Here is a 21064-nt window from a genome sequence, read left to right on the forward strand (position 1 = left end):
CGTAGACTTTTCCAATAGCTAATGCGTTATACTCCGTATTTGATAATCAAACCCAATTTGTTTCTTTCTTGTCAGCTTTTATTTCATTCTCTACTATCCGTCACCTTAATTATTGATTTTAATGATGATTTGTATCGTGTGATCAATAGAGAAGCTGCAGACGAATTGTAACTCGATCTATTTCTTGCCTTGACTACATGTAGTTCGATTGTAATAAGTTGTAGGTAATCACACTAAATTTTAGATATGTTTGTATTATTATGTGTGATATGATTTATTAATGGTACTCCTTGTATATATGATTAATTATTATGATATTGTATGATTTGATTTGATTTGAATATCATATTACTTTTGTTGTATATAATTGATTGTACAATTATTTTTCTAGGGTTTTTAATGTTGTTGTTATAGGGAGTATTGTTTTATCGGGGTTTTAGGGTTGTTAATGCAGAGTATTATTTTTGGGTTGTGAGTTAATTATTTTTGGGTACTAGTTTTATTTCCCTAAGAGTTGAGATGTTTTTTAATTGAATTGTTAAATTATTTGGGAACTCATGCCATTGTGGAGTTACTATTATTAATTTGTGAATGGTTATTTGATCGATGTGTGAGATCAAAAGGTTGAGAATTATATTTTATTCTTGGTCTGAGGCTCACCGTTGTATACCTTAGCACTTGGCATGTTGGTAAGCGGATGATAATCATGAGTTAAGAATGAGGTACAATCTTTATTATTTATTTTTATATGGTCCCCTACAGTGGGAATTGACCCGTATGTGGTCCACGTTTGAGGTGTTTTTCTGGTTATTGAGAGTATTCAAGTTTTTATACTTGTTGGTTTGTTATTTAAATACCCATGTCCAAGGTTAGGTATAAAACAAAGAGCGTAGCACACTTTTGGTTATGAGTTAATTGAGTGAAGGTTTGTATTATTATTCGAGGTTGAGTTGATAAAGGTTATGTTCAGAGTACAATGTGTAATGTAGTTTTGAACTACATTGTTTAGTTGAGCTAGTAATATTAATTATTCAATTATACTTTATATTTTGATAAGTGGTGATTACTCAGTTTTTTGCTGACGTGTGTGTGTTACTTTGTTGTGTTATTTGTGTTTGCGGTCATGTCTTTTTCCTATGGTGGCCCTGCGACGAATTCCAAAATAGAGAATGTGCCTAAGTGCGAGAAGTTTTAGTGCCTCAGTCACAGTAGCCAATTGGTTCTTAAGATCATTGACTTCTTCTTGAGTTGCCATTATCTTCTTAGCCTTCCTCTTTTGACGAATCGGTTTATCAAAAAGCGAGATTTCAATAAAGAGGTTGTCCTTGATTAATCGCCCTTCTCTCCTCGACCAAGTACTGTGGGAAAGGAATTTGGGGATATTCGTTATTAATTATTTGACTCAAACTTTATTCAACATGCGATTGATGGAGGAAGTGAAGAAAGATGGAAGAATGTGAAGAAAGATTTAGATGGAGGGATATGAAGAATTAGAAATAGAATGTACCCCCCAACTCAAATGACGGAAAAACCGACCCATGCATGGACCTACGACATGGTCATGATGATGTATACTCAAAGTGTGTGCTAAGACTAGTGAGTGTAGGTGACATGTTAAGACTCGTGTCATGACCATGTGGCTAGACTATGCGACCAAGACTCGATTAATGACTCAACAAGGTGTCATTAACAGCGGGAATTAACCGAATTAAATAGAAAACTGATTAATTAGACATTAGGTGATGACTCGACAAATAATCCGAACTGTCGGCCAAGCGACAGGACTGGCGTCACAATATGGTGATCAAAGAAATCTTTAAATGTGCCATTAACATACTCCGTACCATTATCACATTGAAAAGTCTTGATACTACGATTAAATTGTGTGTGGACAAGACTATGAAAGGTTTTGAACAAGTGTTTTACTTGAGATTTCTTTGCAATTGGAAAAGTCCACAAGAATTTACTGTAATCATCAAGAAATAATACGTAATAACAATGGCCAGAAGAACTCAAAATTGGCGAAGTCCAAAGATCACTATGAATTATATCAAAAGGGGAAGCAGTGTGTGACATAGAATCATAAAACGGTAATTTAGAATGTTTCCCAAGGGGACATGAGGAACAAAAACTCTTACAAGCCTTATTACAATCAATAAAATTTTTGCTACTAAGAGACCTAAGAACTACATCACCGGGATGGCCTAGGCGATTATGCCAAAGGTCGGAAGAAATAGCAGAAAAAGCAGAATTATTGACTGGAGGAGTGGCTTGAATATTGGAGAAGAGAGGATAAAGGTCACCGGTACTGTCACATCTCACTATTCTGGCTCCCGTCTGTAAATCATTAACAGAAAAACCATCGGGATCAAATTCAATGGAAACTTTATTATCTTTAGTGAATTTACGGACATATATTAAATTCTTGATTAATTTAGGAGCATGTAAAACATCATTTAGGTGAAAAGGGGGATAAGGGTAAGGTAAAATAGTACTACCGTGACCAACAATCGGAATTAGATGTCCACTACCCACAATGATGTTATTATTTTTAATGCTCGAATTGAAATAAGAAGAGAAAATACCTCGGTCCGCAGTCATGTGAGAAGTAGCACCAGTGTCTAGATAGTAATTCCCATTCGACTGAGAAGATGAAAGAGAATGCATCGCTGCTTCTATGTCAGTAGGTGTGTAGGTACTGTATGGAGAGGTTGCACCGTACGGAACTACTGCACTGTATGCCTGTGGTCTCGAACCCAGAATACCCGGCCCAGTTGGGCGAGGACCATGTTGAGATGCAGCTGCATTTTTCGGAGCTCAAGATGAGGATGGATAGGGGCATGGTGGAGGATTGGGCCACTGAGCCATCCATGGAGCCCAGGCGGCCCAAGGTTGCTGCTCCCAATTAAATGGCACAAGCCCACCTTGTTGTTGTTGGGCCCTTTGTCCATTGTAATTGCGGCTCTTCCCAGAGGATTTGGAATTGGACTTCTTTGTCTTTTTTCCCTTGGAGTTTGAACGAGAAGAAGCAGAGGGGCCAGAGTCCGAGCCATGGTGGCTGCCGGAGCTCGCAACGAGAGCAGATTGGGAGGCAGAGTTGCTCTCTTTTGCTAAGTGATTTTTGATAGTTCGCTCCGCAAGTTTGAGTCGCGATCGACAACTCTCAAATGAAGGCAATGGTTCTTGATTGTGAATAATGTCCACCGTACCGGCATAGGCCTCAGGTAGGCCGGCCGTGAGCTTCAGAACCAGTCTGCTATTGGAGATAGGAGCATCAACATCGGTAAGATGATCGGCCAATGTTTTGATGTGATTGCAATAACTATCAATAGACGAGAAATTCCCGAAATCGAGTTCAGCAAGTTCTTCTTCAAGATAGGTAGCCCGAGAGGCCTTGTCATCCTGAAACATGGATTCGAGACGAGCCCATGCGCCTTGAGCCGTGTCGTCTTTGAGCAGTATAGCAGTACGGTTATTCAGTTTTTCTTTTGTTTAAAAATGGTTAAGAAAAATATATATTAATGATCTTTAAATACTATAATGGAAAAAAAAAAGTTAATACATGCATTTCTTAATTGTAGATAGTAATGATTATAGTATTTCTTATTTCCAGCCAAAAAAACAAAATACACGGAGTATGCATTAGTGAGTACATGTATATCTTGATTTTTTTATGCCAATTTTTTTTAATAACAAACTATTAGTACTTGAAAATTCTTGATGACCATAAATTGTTGATCCGAGGGTCACAATTCCTTATCATAAGACACCTTTTCACGCACACATGATCTTAAGTGTACATTTAGTTCATTAGTTAATAAACTTAAACTAAGTGATTTGTTTTTACCATGTTCAAACAATATAGTAACGGTGTATGTATTTTTTTTTTTTTTTTTTTTTTGAAACGAGGCTCGAAGGCACTTAGCTTTCATTCATAGGGAGATCGTTCTCCAAAATAGGAACAATACAACTCGGAAAATCCGAAAACCAAACACGACTACTAGTATGTATTTGGTTTGTCTTAATCCATTTTATTTTATAAAAAATAAGTTCATATTCAATAATATAATAAAATATTTCAAACGACATAATTTCTAAATCTTATGCAATTAAGGCAAGTATATTGATAGTTTATTAAAAAAGTAAGGGTTGTGAGAGAGTTTAAGGTTTAGGGTTTAGGGTTTGGGTTTAGGGTTTAGGGTTAGAGTTTAGGGTATATGGTTGTTAGGGTTAGAGTTTACTCCATTTTATTTTAGAAACAATAAGTTCGTATACAATAATATAAATTAATAGTTCAAACGACTTAAGTTTTGACTATTATGCAATTAAGACTCCACAAGTAAATTGATAGTTTATTCAAAAAGTACAGGTTGTGAGAGAGTTTAGAGTTTAGGGTTAAGGTTTAAGGTTTATGGTTGTGAGGGTTAAAGTTAAGGGTTTATGGTTTAGAGTTGTTAAGAGGTGTAGGGTTTAGGGTTAGAGTGTCAGGTTTACGGTTTAGGGTTGTTAAGAGGTGTATGGTTTAGGGTTAGAGTTTCATGTTTACGGTTTAGGGTTGTTAAGAGGGTTTAGGCCCTTTGTCAACTTCATTAATTAAAACATGACATCAATGACTCGCGGACTCTCTTGTTTATTTGTATAGACGATAACCTTGCAAGAATTATTCATTTGTTGTAACTAATAAGAAATATTAGTGCATAGCTTATTATATTATTGAGTATATGTCATTGTGATGATGTTGAATTTCTCTCTACATAGCTAGTTATAAATTATACGTAATTGAACGGATGGACTAAGGCCCTGTTCATATTTACTGAATTGAGCAGAAATGAACTGATTGGAGCTGAACTGAACTGAGCTGAAATGAATATTTTATGAGAGAAGGAAATTAGGAGCTGAACTAAGATGAAATGAATATTTTATGAGAGAAGGGAATTAGGAGCTGAGTTGAACTGATTGGAGCTGAAGTGAAATGAACTGAATTGAGCTGAAATGATATTTTATGAGAGGAGGAAATTAGGAGCTCAACTGAACCGAAGTGAATGGAGCTGAACTGAATTGAACTGAACTGAAATTAAGCTGAAGTGAACAGGCCCTTATTTAGCTTTTGAATAAGTGAATTAACGTATATGTTATGTGTAATTGTAAAGTACATAAACGTTTTTTTTTAATTTCTTTTTTTTATTTTTTTTGTAAAATTTTATACTTGTTAACTATTTTTTTATGTTGATAATCCTGTATTAGTTGAAAAATAAACTTTTTAATAATTTTAGATATTAAATCATCATCAAATACGTAAAAAAACAACAATCACAATAATTAAAATGGATAATGACCATTTTATATATTAAAAAAAATATTCAGTGATTGATTTATGTTGTTTATTAATTTCATTCTTTATATGTGCACCCAAAAAATAGTTATATTTTTATTCATTATTCAATTTTAGATATTTTGCAAAAAAATCCTTTACCTTAATTATGGTTTATCTTCATTCAAAAAAAAATATTATGGTTTATCAATTGTAATATTTTTATTGACAGTATGGTTTATCAGTTACGTTTAAAAAAGTTATGGAGTTAAAAAAAAAAAAACTGAGCATTTAAGATATTTTTTCATTTTATTATACTGTAATCTTTTCATTATTTAGTTTTAGATATTTTGAAAAGAAAAAGAAATCCATTACTTTAAAAGTTACAGCTAGGTACAGATGTTTTTTTACATTTAAGAATATGGGAAAAAATGAAAACTCTTAGTATTCTCCTCCATTGGTAACCAACAAAGATCAATTCCAAGACAATTCATAAATAATGAAAATAATTTAAGAGCAACTTTTGAACTGGACACCCCCGTCTAACAAAAAATCTAAGTGTAAGGTTGTTGCTTCCGGGGGAAAGGTGGGTATCTTTGAAGAGAAGGTTATCTTTGGAGAGAAGGTGGGTACTTCCAAGGGAAAGGATGGTGAACGCACTATTGTCCGCGAGATCGTCAACATAGACTAAGTGTATTTAGATAATATAATGAAGTCTTTGGTTATTTTGTTTTTTAAATATCATCCTAAGTTTTGGTGTTAGTAGTTTAAGTAATTCGTATGTAGTACTTGAAAGGATGTCGGCTGAGTATCTTATTATCTTTGGAATGTAATCAAATGGTTTCTAATATATGCTTATTATCAATTATATTATGGTTATTATTTTTACCAGAAAGTAATCACGTTTAAAAAATAAAGAATTGAATTTTATTTATTTTTTGGTCAAAGTACAAAGGTTGGAAATCAAGCAAATTATGATATCTAATCGCTTGATCTCATTCCATAAAATATGTCATATATTTATATGATATATATCATGCCCATCTTAGCTAGAATAATTATCTTAGCTAGAATAATAGTATGCAAAACATATTACTTTAAGTAATTTAACGTTAATCTTATATATTTATGATACTTAACATAAGTTAAATTAACCAAATATTAAGTCGTAGATCTTGCTCCTATCAAGACCACAAAGTAGACTATGATTTTTGACTTGATATTTCCTAAATTATTAGATTTATATGACGAAAAGTCTCTTTAATTATGTTAACTTATTATTTATTATTATTTTTTTCAAACAAACTAACTGTTAGAACATTACTTTATAAGTGTATATATTTTCAAGCTTTGTATTCTTATCTTAGGATTTGCGATTAGTTAGGTAGGCTTTAGTGAAAGAATTATATTCCGTGAGTATTGTATTCCATGCTTAGCCAATATATACAATGTACATCCTTAACATAAGGCACTAATTAAGCTACTAAATAGGAAATATCTAAGTACAAAAGATCCTAGGCTATAAACAAGGAAACTAATATATTTACAAGGATAAAGATATATTCAAAATAATATAGCTTAACATTTAGCTTAGTCAATGTTTATCCCACTGATCAAGGGATACAATTAGGAGGTACTTTGCCTAACTACCTACAATAATGCTTTGTGTATAGATTCTTGTTTTGAGAATACAATCCTTACGAAATTGATTTCCTTCACTAACTAGCTAATTATCAATTGTATTTTAGTTTTGCCTAAATAAATAAAGCAAAAAAAAAAAAAAAAAAAAAAAAAAAAAAAAAAAACCCATATTAATCATGTTGGTATCTGTAGGGAATAATTTCAACCCTTTAAAATCCCACTAGCTTGAACCCCACTGTGATCATACACTAAAGTACGGTGGCGTCCAAAAGGGAAGAAGATAGAGCAAAAGAGTCGCCAACAAGTTTTTAAGGAACTTGTAAATCGTTCACGAGGTGAAGGTTACACCCCTTAACGATCCAAGAGATCGTCAACTCCATAAGGTCATGAACCAAAATAGGGTTCGGGGATGATGGTACAAATCCAACCTAAAAGAGATTGAACCTGCCCTAATAATAGGCCTCTACTTTATTCTGCTCGTATTCATGTGCGCTTTCTGACTAACATGCAATCATTAGGATTAACCCTAAACATGTTTAATCTATGTTGGTTGAATTTAATGCACAAATAAACTATTATTGGCGATCACTTGAAATATAATCATAATTAACCTAACAAGATTATTAAATATCTTATTAAGCGTGGTTGCAAATATCAATTCCCTTTAACATGCAATAAAGGTGATCAAGCAATAAATAATAAGCATCAAGCAACATAATAATGAATAATCATGAAGAATAATAATAATCATATCATAATAATAATCATAATCATCATAAATAAAATAACCATCATCAAAATAATAATAAATTATAACAATTATAATCATAATCATGTTCATGTTAATATTAAAGCATAATAAAAATAGCAAGATCCTAGGCATGATACTAACAAGATTAATAACAAACCCTAGCATGTCACTAAGCAATAAAAATCAAATCTTTAGCCCTAACATGATACTAACATGAATTAATATTAGAAAGAACATAGGAAGCATCGCAACAATCATATTTAATATATTTGATATTATAATCTTTTCCCTAAACATGATACTAGGAATATCATAATAACAATATAAACATGATTTCTACATCATAATATCAATTAATCAATTAAAGTACTTACTTTGATGTCTCGTATCTCTTTCTAATAACAAAATACACACGTTAGTAACTTCAAGGAAAATAATAAACAAACAATTAAATTAAATAATTGAAAAAGAGATTTGGGACCAAACCCTCATAAATTAAACCTTTCACGTCTAAGGCGAAGACAACTTAGAATATGGCTAGGTGTTTCTAGATCTTGCGAATGCGGAATTTTGTATGTGAAAACAAAGTTTAGAAAAGAGAGAGAATAATCAAGAAAATCTTGATGAGATTTGGTGAATGAAGAGAGTTGATGAAAGCTAATTAAAACTAATTGTTGATGAGAATTCGTGAATGAAAACGGAGTTTTTGATACGATATTTATAGAGAAAATCATCCAAAAAAGATAATTTAACAAAACAGAGTCTGAAGATCGAAAATCAACCTTGGCGCCAGCCCTGGCTAATTGGCGCCAGGACCAGTGGCTAGCGCCAGGCGCCAATGGTTAGCGTCTGGCGCCAAGCCTAGTTCCAGGCGCCAAGGCCTGGGGTTGGACGCCAAACTGATTTTTAACGCGTTTTCGAAAATCCGATAAATTTCCCGTACTGGAAGATAAAATAATATAATTTCAGTCGAAAATGCTATTTGATCTCGATTAAAACTCTGAAGAGTCCTAATTGAATTAGGAATGAAAAGAACCTTTTAGAATGTTCTAGAAGACTAAAACCATTCCTAATTGCATTAGGAATGATAAATTATATTAGGCCCTCCCCTAGATCATTGGGCCGTACTTAAAACTCAAACCGGGCCCAGTTTAGTAAATTGGCCATAACTTCCTCAATATTCATCGGAATTGGGCTTATAATATATCGTTGGAAAGGTCTTTGGAAGCCCCATCCAACTACACCACTATTGGACCCATATCATGGACCAACCAAACTGGATTGACTGTTTTCTTAAAATAAAGTTTTCAAAAACAGGGAGAAGAGAAAAGAAATAAAACTTTCCGCAACACTAGACCTTTCCACACTTTCGTTTCATTCGATTATGATTCGACGTGAAAGGCACTCATCACCGGGTTTGGTTTTGGGGAGACACAAATGGGTGTCTACAGTATCTTAATTATGACTCTCTGTTTTTTTTTTTTTTTTTTTTGAAAAAATATTTAAATTAGAATTCTCTTAGTATTCTAGGAAATTACTTTACATTAATCACCTTGGTATCTTTTGACTCTTTGATATGTTTAAATTGGAAATCTTTTAATATTCTAAGAAATTACCAAAGTTCCTTCAATGTATTTGTTCCAATGTTCATTACAAAAAAAAAAAAAAAAAAAAAAAAAAAAAAAAAAAAAAACCTAATTATAATAAAAATAAAAATTAATCACGTTCAATTCAATGTACACAATTAAAATACTTTGTGCCAATCTTCAAGAAATTACCAAGGTTCAATGTATAACACTTTAATAGTTACAACTTTCAATAATCCCATAATAATTTTTTTTTAAAAAAAACAACAACTATCAACATTCAATACTAGCATCTACCAATACATCAACCGTCCAAATACTTTGTACTCCCAAAATTTTTTTTAATAATTGAAGGGATTGTAGGTACTCCCAGTACTTCATATGTAACAAAATAATATGAAAGGAAAATAAGTTAGAAATATAATAAAAAATTATTTTTAAAAATTGAATTACAATTTCATTGTCAATGTATTGTTTGATTAACCTTTGGAAATTATAGGGATTAAATGTGCTAGAACTTGGTGGTTGAAATGGCAACCTTTGACCATGCATCTACAAAAGAATAAATTAAGGCAAATTAATATCAATAAATCATTACTCATTACCAAAAGTTTATTATATTGTAAAGATACTTACTGAAATAACCGGAAATGGGGGATATGGGGGATTATACATGGCATTATGAAACATCCCAAAAGGTTGACTAAACTGCATTATATAAAAAAAAATCCATCAAAACTTTGTATAATATAAGAGAAAATTCTTAGGGTTTATAGATAAAAACTATAGTAGATAGAAAAGCATACCGGGGTGTAACCTTGAAAACCATGAGGAGCATCAGAAACATTTGTTGAATTCTTTGTTCTTTTTGTATTACGATCTTGGTCATTAGCATAGCCTTTCCGCTTTGTTGGTTTTCTACCCTTACCCCTTTTATCAATTGGATCGGTCACAGGGTCAATATCTTCATTGTTCTCAACCATTTCAACATCTTGAGTTTGAGTAACGACAACACTCTTAGGGACTCGTCTACCATATACTTTGCCAATATTGGTCAAATTTTGGGACATGAGTCCATGCTCATCCTCCGTGATGGATTGTGACTTCACACTTAATTCTGAAAGATCCCCTAACACCTCATTATAAAACATGTCATTTACCATTGCAACCGTTGAAATGGGTTCAAATGTGTTTTGCAATTTTTCATACCTCTTCATCTCCTCTGGTTTTTCTTCAACAAAGAATAATATGGAACCGGAATCTTGAGATGCTCCCTAGGAAAGTCTTTTCTCCATCAATCCAAAATGTATCGTTCGGGTACATAATCACATTCCTCTTCATGAAATACACGTAGTGAGTGACTACACATAATCCCTTTAAATTCAAAATTCTTGCAATCACATCTTACTTCTAATGTTTCCTTATCCATAGTGACTTGAAAAACAGTGCGTTTTGTTCGACCATACCACTTCCTCCTCACTATGATATCATATACACATTGTTTCTCATCATCAAAGATTTTAGTAGCATTGTTGTAAGTCATGTCTTTCACTCCTTGTTGAAATTCAAAGAATTTTTTTGATGTGTATAGTTTTTGAAACACATGTTCAAATGTACGGTCGGCTAAACAATGTAGTGGTGAATCACTAGAGATAAATGTCTCTTTATCCTCTTCTTTTACTCTTTTAGCTAGTGCAAATCCAAATTGCTCAACAAATTGCTTAAGAGTAGTGTTGATGTTGAGAAATCCCTTGAAAAAGAAGTTCATTCCCTCACTCCTTTGAGTACTAGACATGCCAACCCAAAATGTATCCTTGAAGTATATTGGTACCCATCGATGTCTTAAATCATACATGTCCTTACACCAATTATATTTCTCAAGCTTAAATATTTTGACCCAATCTTGCCACGCTTCTTCAAACTCTGTAATGGTAAGTGAATCATGAAGAGCATTTTTTAACCCTTTACAAACTTCATCTCATTTGGGATGATTATTGAGATGTTTCTTTGCATTCCTCATTACATGCCATAAACACCATCTATGTCGAGTATTTGGGAAAACCTCGGCCACGACATTACCTACAAAATTAACACAATTAATTTTAAAAAAAATACGCGGGTATAATATTTACCTACAAAGTTAACGTTGTAATATAATACGTTAAGTAAAAAAAAAAAAAATTACGCTGCTATAAATATCTTATGTCTCATACTATGACTATACACAACATAACAAATTATAATATGATACGTAACAGCAAAAAATTGACATTCATTATCTATTTAACTCAAAAAGATACGCAAAAGCAAAAATTTGACACTCATTATCTATTTTTTATTTAATTTTTTTTATATATATGATATGTCTTGAATTTTTTTTCTTAATACGTAAAACAATACTTGATACAGATATGTTCAACTTGTGGTTAGTACTTGTAGTTATCTTCTTCTTCCTTTTTTTTTTTAATTTTTTTAATGAAGCATTTATATAATTTCTAAAATAAGTTAATATGATTAAGCTTTTATCCTACATTCATACAATTTTAATAATGATGCTTAACAATCCAAAAAAAAAAAAAAAGCCAAAGAACTTACAAATTATTATGGAAGTATAATTTTATAGAAATACTAACCCATTGCTTGACATTGATCTGTTAGGATGCCCTTAGGAGCTTTTCCGGACATGCATGTCATCCATGCATTAAACAACCACACAAAGTTATCAGTCGCTTCTCCGGCCAACAATGCACAACCAAAAAGGATAGATTGACCATGATTATTGACTCCAATGAATGGAGCAAATGACATCTTATACCTATTTGAGACATAAGTAGTATCAAATGATACAACATCTCCAAAATCTTTGTATGCCGCTCTACTCCTACCATCCGCCCAAAAGACATTTCTCAACGAGCCACTGTCATCGGTGTCATACATGTAAAAAAAATTTGAATTACTTGATATCATTTTGGAGAAATGTCTCCTCATCGCAATAAAGTCTCCATGTTGTAAACTTAGTCTTCTTGTCTTACTTATCAAATTACGACAACTCTCTCATCAAAAGGAACATTGTTATGACCACCATACTTCACAACAAATGAATTATAGTTCTTGGCAATAGGAACACCCGCCGTATCATTTTCCAAAATCGTTCTCTTATTTTGCTCACTAATAAATTTATAATTTCTCATAAATTTGGAATTATTTGGATTACATGGATGATTATGCTCCAAAAGAACTTTAGTTAACTTCCATAAACCATCGGAACAAAGTGATGCATTTACCTTGAATTGACATCCCGTAGCAGTAGATTTAGTTGCTCGTTGAGGACTGTTTGCCTTTGATTTAAACTTGCCCTCTTTTGAACAAACTAACCTTAATCTCTTACAATCACTATAGTCTTGTATATGTCGATTTCATTCAATGACACAATCAAGAGTCACAATATCCGAATTTTCTATTTTCTCAGAGCTTCTAATTCTTATTTGAAATCCAACAAAATGCCCATATTCATGACAATGATTAATAATTTTATCGGCAGATTCAAACACCATCCCAACATATGGAGGAATGATATCTTTTTCTTCATCACACAAATCTTCATGCATCACATTGTCCAAATTATCACCATTTTGTTCTCTTTCATCGTCATCAAAATTAGAATGTATGTCTTCTCCATTGTCAAAGTTTAGATCAAACTCATCATTGGAATCATCACATTCATCTTCTACATTAAACACGATTTCATTTTCATCTTGTCTATTTGAGTATTCAATATTTAAGTCAAAGTCTTTTGGAGGTTCCATCTACATTAAAAAAAAGAAAAACTATTAGCTTCATTCATTGTATTAACAAACATACTTTTGTTTTGAAGCATTATAAAAGACAGACTACTAATATATAATTTGTCTATTTCATTTTAAAAAAAAAAAATTGTTTTGAAGCATTATAAAACACAGACTACTCCGTACTACGAGTGAAATATAATTCATCTACTTCATTAAAAATAAAAAAATTGAGACCTTCATTTAAAAAAAACGAATACTTAAAAAAAAAAAAAAAAAAAAAAAAAAAAAAAAAAAAAAAAAAACTATCAAACTAATTAATGAAAAAAACAAATTCTCATAAAAAACCACAAAAGTAAAATTTTTATCCTGACAAAGTAATCTAGACACACATAGTAATGTGAGATAACGCTATTGAGGAAATATAATGCTATTTTTTTTTTCTTTTTTTTTGAATAGCTAATGGTAATATAAATCATATCATTCACAATCCAACTAATTAACAACTTAAATATTTCAAAATAAAAACTACTCAATTTAAATATAAAAAAATAAATACAACAAACTACTAATCAAATTATAAATGGACACATACCTTTTTATGATAGTTCCCAATTAATCCCACTTGAGAAATGTCAGACATAAATTTATTTTAATTTGTAACTTAAGCAAAAAAGAAAAAAAAAAGGAATGTTGCAGGTGAAAAATGTAAAAGAAGAGTAACTAATATGGAGTATTTGTGTTTATTCAAATTTGAAATGTTTAATAGAAAAGGGTGGGAAGGAATCTATTGTGTTTTCTAGATTAAGGTGTATGGGAAATTGTTAACTGATTATTAATTAGCATAGGGCTTAACACTTCATATAATCTTAAAATTAAAAAAAAAATAAAAATCCAACAAAGCAAAATTATGGTGACAACTAAGCTTCCACATCACAAGGTTGCTAACCCTTAGGGTCACTCTATCATTGTCCGTTATTTTATTACTTTCTCTCTCTATTTTTTTACAAACCCCATGTAAATTTATCTTTCTAATATACTTTTACTTCTTTTTACTTAACTTCCTTAATACCCGCGTAATCAACCTAAATGGGTCGTTATTTTTGGGAGGGAGGGAGTAAATTTTGTGTAAAAAAATGTTGTATGGCAGACAACATTATTGCTCTTTAGTCTTTACTCATTCCCACGGTCCCATTAAGCTGGTCCGTAAATTTCTTATGTCGAATTTTTATACATTAAAAATTATAAACAAGCTTTATTTTAATTAATTTTATTGAAAATTATAATACTCTCACGTCTGAGTATACAAATAATAATTAAATAGAAATGAATCTGATTGATAGTTTTGATTCTCGAGTCCCCCGTACTATCAGATTCTTTTTTGGTCAAACTTAGTGCAACTAGGAGTATTTTTTTAATACTCACTACTCATAACCGTGAATTGTTTTAAAATATTCTTAAACCTAAAGATATGCCATGTTTGGTAATTGACTTTTTAATGGGTTTTTGGTTAACTTTTGGCTGTTTTAGATGGTCAAACAGCTAAAAAATGTGTTTGGTAATTGGCTTTTTAGTCAGCGAAAAAGCTGACTTTTAAGCCAAAATGAAAAAGCTGCTTTGAGTAGTTTTTTTGTTGGATTTTGGCTTGTTGGCCCATAAATTATCTAATAAACAGCCAACAACCAACAATTAATTTACCAAACACTTTTATAAACAGCCAGCTTAAACCAATTTCAAAAGCCATTATAAACAGCCAAACATTCCAGCTGGTCAAACAAACCAAGTGAACCAGCCAACAGCCAACAACCATTTGCCAAACAAGGCCATTACTAAACCTAAAGATGTATATTGTACTTGAAACAAAGTGACCAAAATTTATTGACTGGATCTAGATTGAAGCAACCAAAAATGGATGTAAAAAGGAAAAATAATATGGGTGAGAGTTGCTCTTATGAGGACTATTAATTAAGCTTTAATCAACTACCCTGGTTAAACACTACACTAACTAATTGAATAGGGTTATGCAAATTAGTTTGGATGAACGCGTGGTGTTGAAAAGGGTAACAACCAAAATGAAGATGAGATGCACAAGGTAGAGTAAAGATATAGTTTTAAGTAAAAACAATGAATTGACAAATAAGGTAGTAGAAGACAGTGAGCGTGTACAAATGGTTGATGGCAAGTAAAGATAATATGATCCCCCAAGATAATGATTTATGCTTAGAAAAGACAAAAGGGATTGAGAGGTAGATATTTTCTTGGTATTTAACATATGATGTTTTCTTAATTTTATTTGCCTATTTTGGCTTCTGGCCTCTTGTTGTGGCTTAATTTCTTAAATTATTTGGCTTCTTGCCTCTTATGGTGGCTTAATTTCTTAAATGTTTTGGCTTCTTGCCTCTTATTTTTGCTTAATTTGTTAAATATTGTTGGAACTCAATGTATATCACTTGTGAGTGTCTCACATTGGAGAAAGAGGAGAGGTGGTTCCACTTTATAAGGTAGAGGAGTAACTCCTACTGTTGCCAATTGGTTTTAGTATGGAAGCTCCAAAGCCTTGTTTGTGGACCAAACTCTCCTCTTTATTTTGGTTGCCCAGACCCATTTCATATTATTTTGAAATTTAACATGGTATCAGAGCCCAGGTTCATTCCCAAAGAAGATTTATATTGTACCTTCTGGTGTGCTCTAATTCTAAGAACACTCACAAGTGAGGGGGAGTGTTGGAACCCAATGTGTATCACTTGTGAGTGTCCCACATTGAAGAAAGAGAAGAGGTGGTTCCACTTTATAAGGTAGAGGAGTAACTCCTACTATTGCCAATTGGTTTTAGTATGAAAGCTCCAAAGCCTTGTTTGTGGACCAAACTCTCCTCCTCTTTATTTGGATTGCCCAGACCCATTTCATATTGTTTTGAAATTTAACATGGTATCAGAGCCCAGGTTCATTCCCAAAGAAGTTTTATATTGTACCTTCTGGTGTGCTCTAATTCTAAGGAGAGTGTTGGAACCCAATGTGTATTACTTCTGGTGTGCTCTAATTCTAAGGAGAGTGTTGGAACCCAATGTGTATTACTTGTGAGTGTCCCACATTGAAGAAAGAGGAGAGGTAGTTCCACTTTATAAGGCTCCAAAGCCTTGTTTGTGGACCAAACTCTCCTCCTCTTTATTTGAGTTGTCCAGGCCCATTTCATATTGTCTCGAAATTTAACAAATATTTTATTAGAATGAAAATTCAATTTTATTTATAGTTTTAATTCCACAATCTAGCATTTTTTCTACTTTTGGCTTTTGATTTTCTCTAATAAAAAAGCTACACTAGCTAGCTATAAAAACCATTTCTCCATTAGCACTTTAGAAGTAGTGTACTTTTCTTCCAAAAAAGAAAAAAAGAGTTTGGATTGGAGTTGAATTCCCGCCATATTGTTTTTTATTAAAAAAAAAAAAATCTGAATTGTGTATTTGTAGAATTATGATGATATATGGAATCCCTTGGTTAAAGTGAGTATAAAAAGAGAGGAAGTGGTCTCGAAAACATAATCAAGATCGAAGATGACGATTGGAGCTGGTATCAATGTTACGGCTGATAATAAGCTGGTGGTGTTCGGGAACGAGGTGCTCTCCAATCTTGATCACAACATATTTTTAACACATCATCACTCTGCCGGAGATTCTTCTTCTGCCGGAGCTTTCATCGGCGTTGCTTCCAATTCTCCAGGAAGCCGTCATGTCTTCCCCGTCGGCAACCTCCGGTTTGTTTTCTCCATCTCTATTTATAATTATTGATGAAAAGTTTGTTGATTTCGTAATCTAATTGGAGATTTTATTTTCCCAGGGGGTTGCGGTTTATGTGCGTATTCAGATTCAAATTGTGGTGGATGACTCAGAGAATGGGTAATTGTGGAAGAAACATTCCTTTTGAAACTCAATTCTTGATGCTCGAAGCCAACAACAACTCTGCTCCAAATGCTGCCACAACCTACGTTGTGTTTTTGCCCATCATTGAACATAATTTTAGAGCTGTGCTCCAAGAGAACGCCCAAGACGAGCTCCAAATATGCCTTGAAAGTGGTATACTAGTATATATATATATGTCAAACTTAAATATTACTCCTTTGTGTCCAAAAAGTATTAGTTTTACATATCATGATCATAATTCATAACTAACTGTTGGCATTCCAGGATGCCCTCAAGTTCAAAATTTTGATGGGACTCATTTGCTCTATGTGGCTGCTGGTTCCGACCCTTTTGATGTCGTCTCCAATGCCGTCAAGTAAGCTTCAAACATCCTTCTCATTAGCTTTCTACTAATAATTTAGGAAATTCTACACTTCTGGTTTGTTTTCATCTTCCTTTGGTGTTATTTTGATTGATCATGTATGTTGCTGTCATATGCTTTATGTAAATACTCATTCTTCTGCAGGAGTGTAGAGAAGCATCTTCAGACATTCTGTCATCGCGAAAGAAAAAAGGTACTTGTGAGAGGTTCTACTAAGAAACCATTACCTGATTTAATTATAAACTTGTGTATTTAAGTATAAACTTGTGTACATCTTGTTGTTGTTCTAATTAACTTCTTTGATGTAAAATGGTTCAGATGCCAGATATTCTCAACTGGTTTGGCTGGTGTACTTGGGATGCATTTTATACCAATGTTACCTCACAAGGAGTCAAGGAAGGATTACAAAGGTATTAACTATTTTACACTCCCTAGCTAAGTGCCTATGACATGATTTGCTTGACTGGAATTGTAGATCTGTCAACTGATTGTATTCCTCAATTCTTTATATTTAGTTTTGAAAAGGGTGGAGTTTCTCCAAAGTTTATTATTATTGATGATGGATGGCAATCGGTAGCCATGGATTCCGATAGTGTTCCATGTGAAGAAGATAATTGTGCCAAGTGAGTGTTCATTCTTTCTTTTATTCTTATTTTTGTACCTATTGTATTGTGTCCTTGCTTGTCAGTTGGGCACTTTGGTCTGACTGCAACTTGTTGCTTTTTAACATGTACATTTTCCTTCTTCTTTGCAGTTTTGCTAATAGGCTGACTAACATAAAGGAGAATCACAAATTTCAGAAGAGTGGTAAAGAAGGATCTAGAGTGGAGGATGGCTTCCTTGACATTATAACTGAAATTAAAGAAGATCATGAGATTAAGTATGTACAATTTCTATTTCACATCCTATCTACTCTGTATTTTTTATAAGAATCCCTTATTCAGTTCTAAAATTCATTGAGTTTGTGCTGCTTTATAGGTATGTTTATGTGTGGCATGCAATAACAGGGTACTGGGGAGGTGTTAAACCCGATGTTGCTGATATGGAACATTACGAATCCAAGTTAGTCTACCCAAAAACATCCCCGGGTGTTCAATCTAATGAGCATGTGGATTATCGGGATAATTCCTTGGTAACCATGATGAAAAATGGACTTGGGCTTATGAATCCTGAAAAGGTTTTCAGCTTCTATGATGAGCTTCACTCATACCTTGCCTCAGCTGGTATTGATGGGGTGAAGGTTGACGTCCAAAGTGTCCTTGAAACACTTGGTGCTGGGCATGGTGGAAGAGTCAGTCTATCTAGAAAATATCACAGGGCCTTAGAGACTTCAATTACCAAGAATTTCCCCGATAATGGAATAATATCTTGCATGAGCCACAACACTGATGGCTTATACAGGTACTCATCGTAGTCTTTACTTTCATCTTCTTTAAGGTCCTTTCGTCTTTCTTCTTTAGGATTCATTTTTATTTAGTTCATTGCTGTTTCAGTGCCAAGCGGGCCGCAATTATTAGAGCATCTGATGATTTCTGGCCTAGAGATCCAGCGTCACATACCATCCACATTGCTTCAGTTGCATACAATACAGTTTTCCTTGGGGAGTTTATGCAGCCAGACTGGGATATGTTTCATGTAAGTTCATGCAGTGTGATTCTTTTTCCCCTATTCTTTCTGTTATCCTCAATTTTTGTTGGATTGAACTTGAAATTGCAATTTTCCATGGCAGAGCTTGCACCCTATGGCTGAATACCATGGAGCAGCTCGTGCAGTCGGTGGTTGTGCAATCTATGTTAGGTATGTTATTGCTTTTTGAATTAATTGAATAGCAATCACTCTTTTTTATCAGTCTAGATTTTTTCCATATGACTATATTTATAATTTCCTGGTTGATTTATCCAGTGACAAACCTGGACACCATGATTTTGATTTACTGAGAAAGCTTGTACTTCCTGATGGCTCTATATTGAGGGCCAAACTGCCTGGGAGACCCACCAGGGATAGCTTGTTCACTGATCCTACTAGAGACGGTAAAAGGTACTCCGTAATATTTATTTGCTGCCACCTTGAGGCAAATCCTAACATATTAAATGTATGTGATCCTGTTTTCTTCTCATTGTTCTGTTGTCTGTATTTTAATGACTTTTTCCTGTGAAGTCTTTTGAAAATATGGAACATGAATGATTACACTGGGGTGATTGGGGCTTTCAACTGCCAAGGAGCTGGTTGGTGTAAGGATGGAAAGACAAATGTAATCCATGACGAACAACCTGATGCAGTTACTGATGTCATTAGAGCTCGTGATGTAAATTATCTTAATAAGATTGTTGATGCTGGATGGAATGGAGATTGTGTTGTATATAGTCATCTTAGAGGTATGCTTTTTATAGAAATCAGTTTCATGGTTTACCTTGAGAGTTGTACAAGTCAATTAATTGGTGAGATGGCTTATGCAATTCTACTTGAAATAATTTTATTGCAGGAGAGGTTGTATATCTTCCTGAAAATGCATCACTTCCTGTCACATTGAAGGCCAAAGAATATGAAGTTTTCACAGTGGTTCCTGCAAAGCAGTTGTCAAATGGTGTCATTTTTGCCCCAATTGGTCTGACTAAAATGTTTAACTCTGGAGGTGCAGTTAAGGCCTTACAATATGAGGCAGAAGGCAGCGCTGTTATTAGCCTGAAAGCTCGCGGTTGTGGTACATTTGGGGCATATTCCTCAGTCCCACCAAAAAAGCTTTGCGTAGATGATGAAGAAATAGATTTTAATTACGAGAAGGCCTCTGGGTTACTGACCTTAACATTAAGAACTCCAGAAAAGGAATTGTACCCCTGGAATATCAGCATTGAATTGTAAACAAAAAAATTTAATAATTGTTGTACTCAGCATTACATACATGACGGGAGATCTTTATGTTGCTCCTGGGAAATCAGTTTTCCATGAAAAAAGATTGAATGACTAGATCTCAGCTAAAAATTTGTTAAGGATGCTGCTAGATTTATGCAATGGACGATGAAAATCTTCAAGGACAGCATCAGATTAGTTTGTAATGTCAGGTTCGATAAGTTGCAACATCTGCTAGTTAGGAAATTGGTATGAAGCAAACCCTATAGATCAAAGGGTCAATTCAAGAAATCATTGTACATGGAATTTGGCTGAGTTATTATATGAGTAACTTGTTCTTAATCTTTCCAATTCTGACATGTCTATCTAAACCTTGCATTAAAAAAGTGTGTGTTGCATCTTAATAGCTAGAAGGATATTTTGCAGTCTGTTCCCTGGAATTGAATACAAATACTAAACTGAGGGTATGTTTCCGTTAATACTTGGTATAAATAAGAATAAACATATTGTGTTATTACTGTCACTCACTCATAGTTAAATTGTTGTTAACGTATACTGGTGTACACAAAGTTTGAAATTATTATAAAAATAAACTAGAATTTTCCCCTCTTATATTACTCAAATAAGTTGTCAAAATAAATTTAGCCAAATTAGGAGCAACACACCGTATATGCAGAGAAGATTAAATAAAAAGCACTGGAAAGTAAAAGACAAGGGAGCATGCATAAAAGGGGTGCGTTAGATGCCACGTATTCAGGGTTAAATGACACGGAGACCTGCGATATGCATGTTTGTATATACCACTTGTCAGTTGTCACTTACAAAAGGCTGCCTATTATATACGAAGTATTCATTATATCATAAA

At 33.3% G+C, this 21064-nt stretch overlaps 2 protein-coding genes across 2 annotated transcripts; one reads left to right on the forward strand and one right to left on the reverse strand.

The window, feature by feature from the left end:
- Positions 1 to 10583: 10583 nt before the first annotated feature.
- LOC145628334 (protein FAR1-RELATED SEQUENCE 5-like) lies at positions 10584 to 12226 on the reverse strand. Its single transcript, XM_081680615.1, has 2 exons — positions 11923 to 12226; positions 10584 to 11212 (listed from the first exon to the last, which is right to left on the reverse strand). Exons 1-2 carry the CDS (start codon positions 12224 to 12226, stop codon positions 10584 to 10586), a joined length of 933 nt encoding a protein of 310 aa, XP_081536741.1.
- A 4346-nt stretch (positions 12227 to 16572) lies between these two features.
- On the forward strand, positions 16573 to 20582 carry LOC145627491 (putative galactinol--sucrose galactosyltransferase 1). The gene is made up of 13 exons (XM_081679882.1): positions 16573 to 16825; positions 16909 to 17144; positions 17256 to 17346; positions 17497 to 17545; positions 17671 to 17762; positions 17868 to 17975; positions 18107 to 18232; positions 18331 to 18753; positions 18846 to 18987; positions 19082 to 19149; positions 19255 to 19389; positions 19510 to 19727; positions 19835 to 20582. The coding sequence occupies exons 1-13, from the start codon at positions 16626 to 16628 to the stop codon at positions 20209 to 20211; spliced, it is 2265 nt and encodes a 754-aa protein (XP_081536008.1). The 5' UTR covers positions 16573 to 16625; the 3' UTR covers positions 20212 to 20582.
- The last annotated feature ends 482 nt before the right edge of the window (positions 20583 to 21064 follow it).

This window comes from Chenopodium album, chromosome 4 (genome assembly GCF_948465745.1).
Source record: "Chenopodium album chromosome 4, dcCheAlbu1.1, whole genome shotgun sequence".
NCBI lineage: Eukaryota > Viridiplantae > Streptophyta > Magnoliopsida > Caryophyllales > Amaranthaceae > Chenopodium > Chenopodium album.

Coding starts and splice junctions, on each gene's coding strand:
- LOC145628334 (XM_081680615.1), bottom strand. CDS start 12,226: ATGTATGACACCGATGACAGTGGCTCGTTGAGAAATGTCTTTTGGGCG. Junction 11,213..11,922: donor AGATCAATGTCAAGCAATGG/GTTAGTATTTCT, acceptor TTACCATTACAG/AGTTTGAAGAAGCGTGGCAA.
- LOC145627491 (XM_081679882.1), top strand. CDS start 16,626: ATGACGATTGGAGCTGGTATCAATGTTACGGCTGATAATAAGCTGGTG. Junction 17,145..17,255: donor CCAAATATGCCTTGAAAGTG/GTATACTAGTAT, acceptor TTGGCATTCCAG/GATGCCCTCAAGTTCAAAAT. Junction 19,390..19,509: donor CCTACTAGAGACGGTAAAAG/GTACTCCGTAAT, acceptor TTTCCTGTGAAG/TCTTTTGAAAATATGGAACA.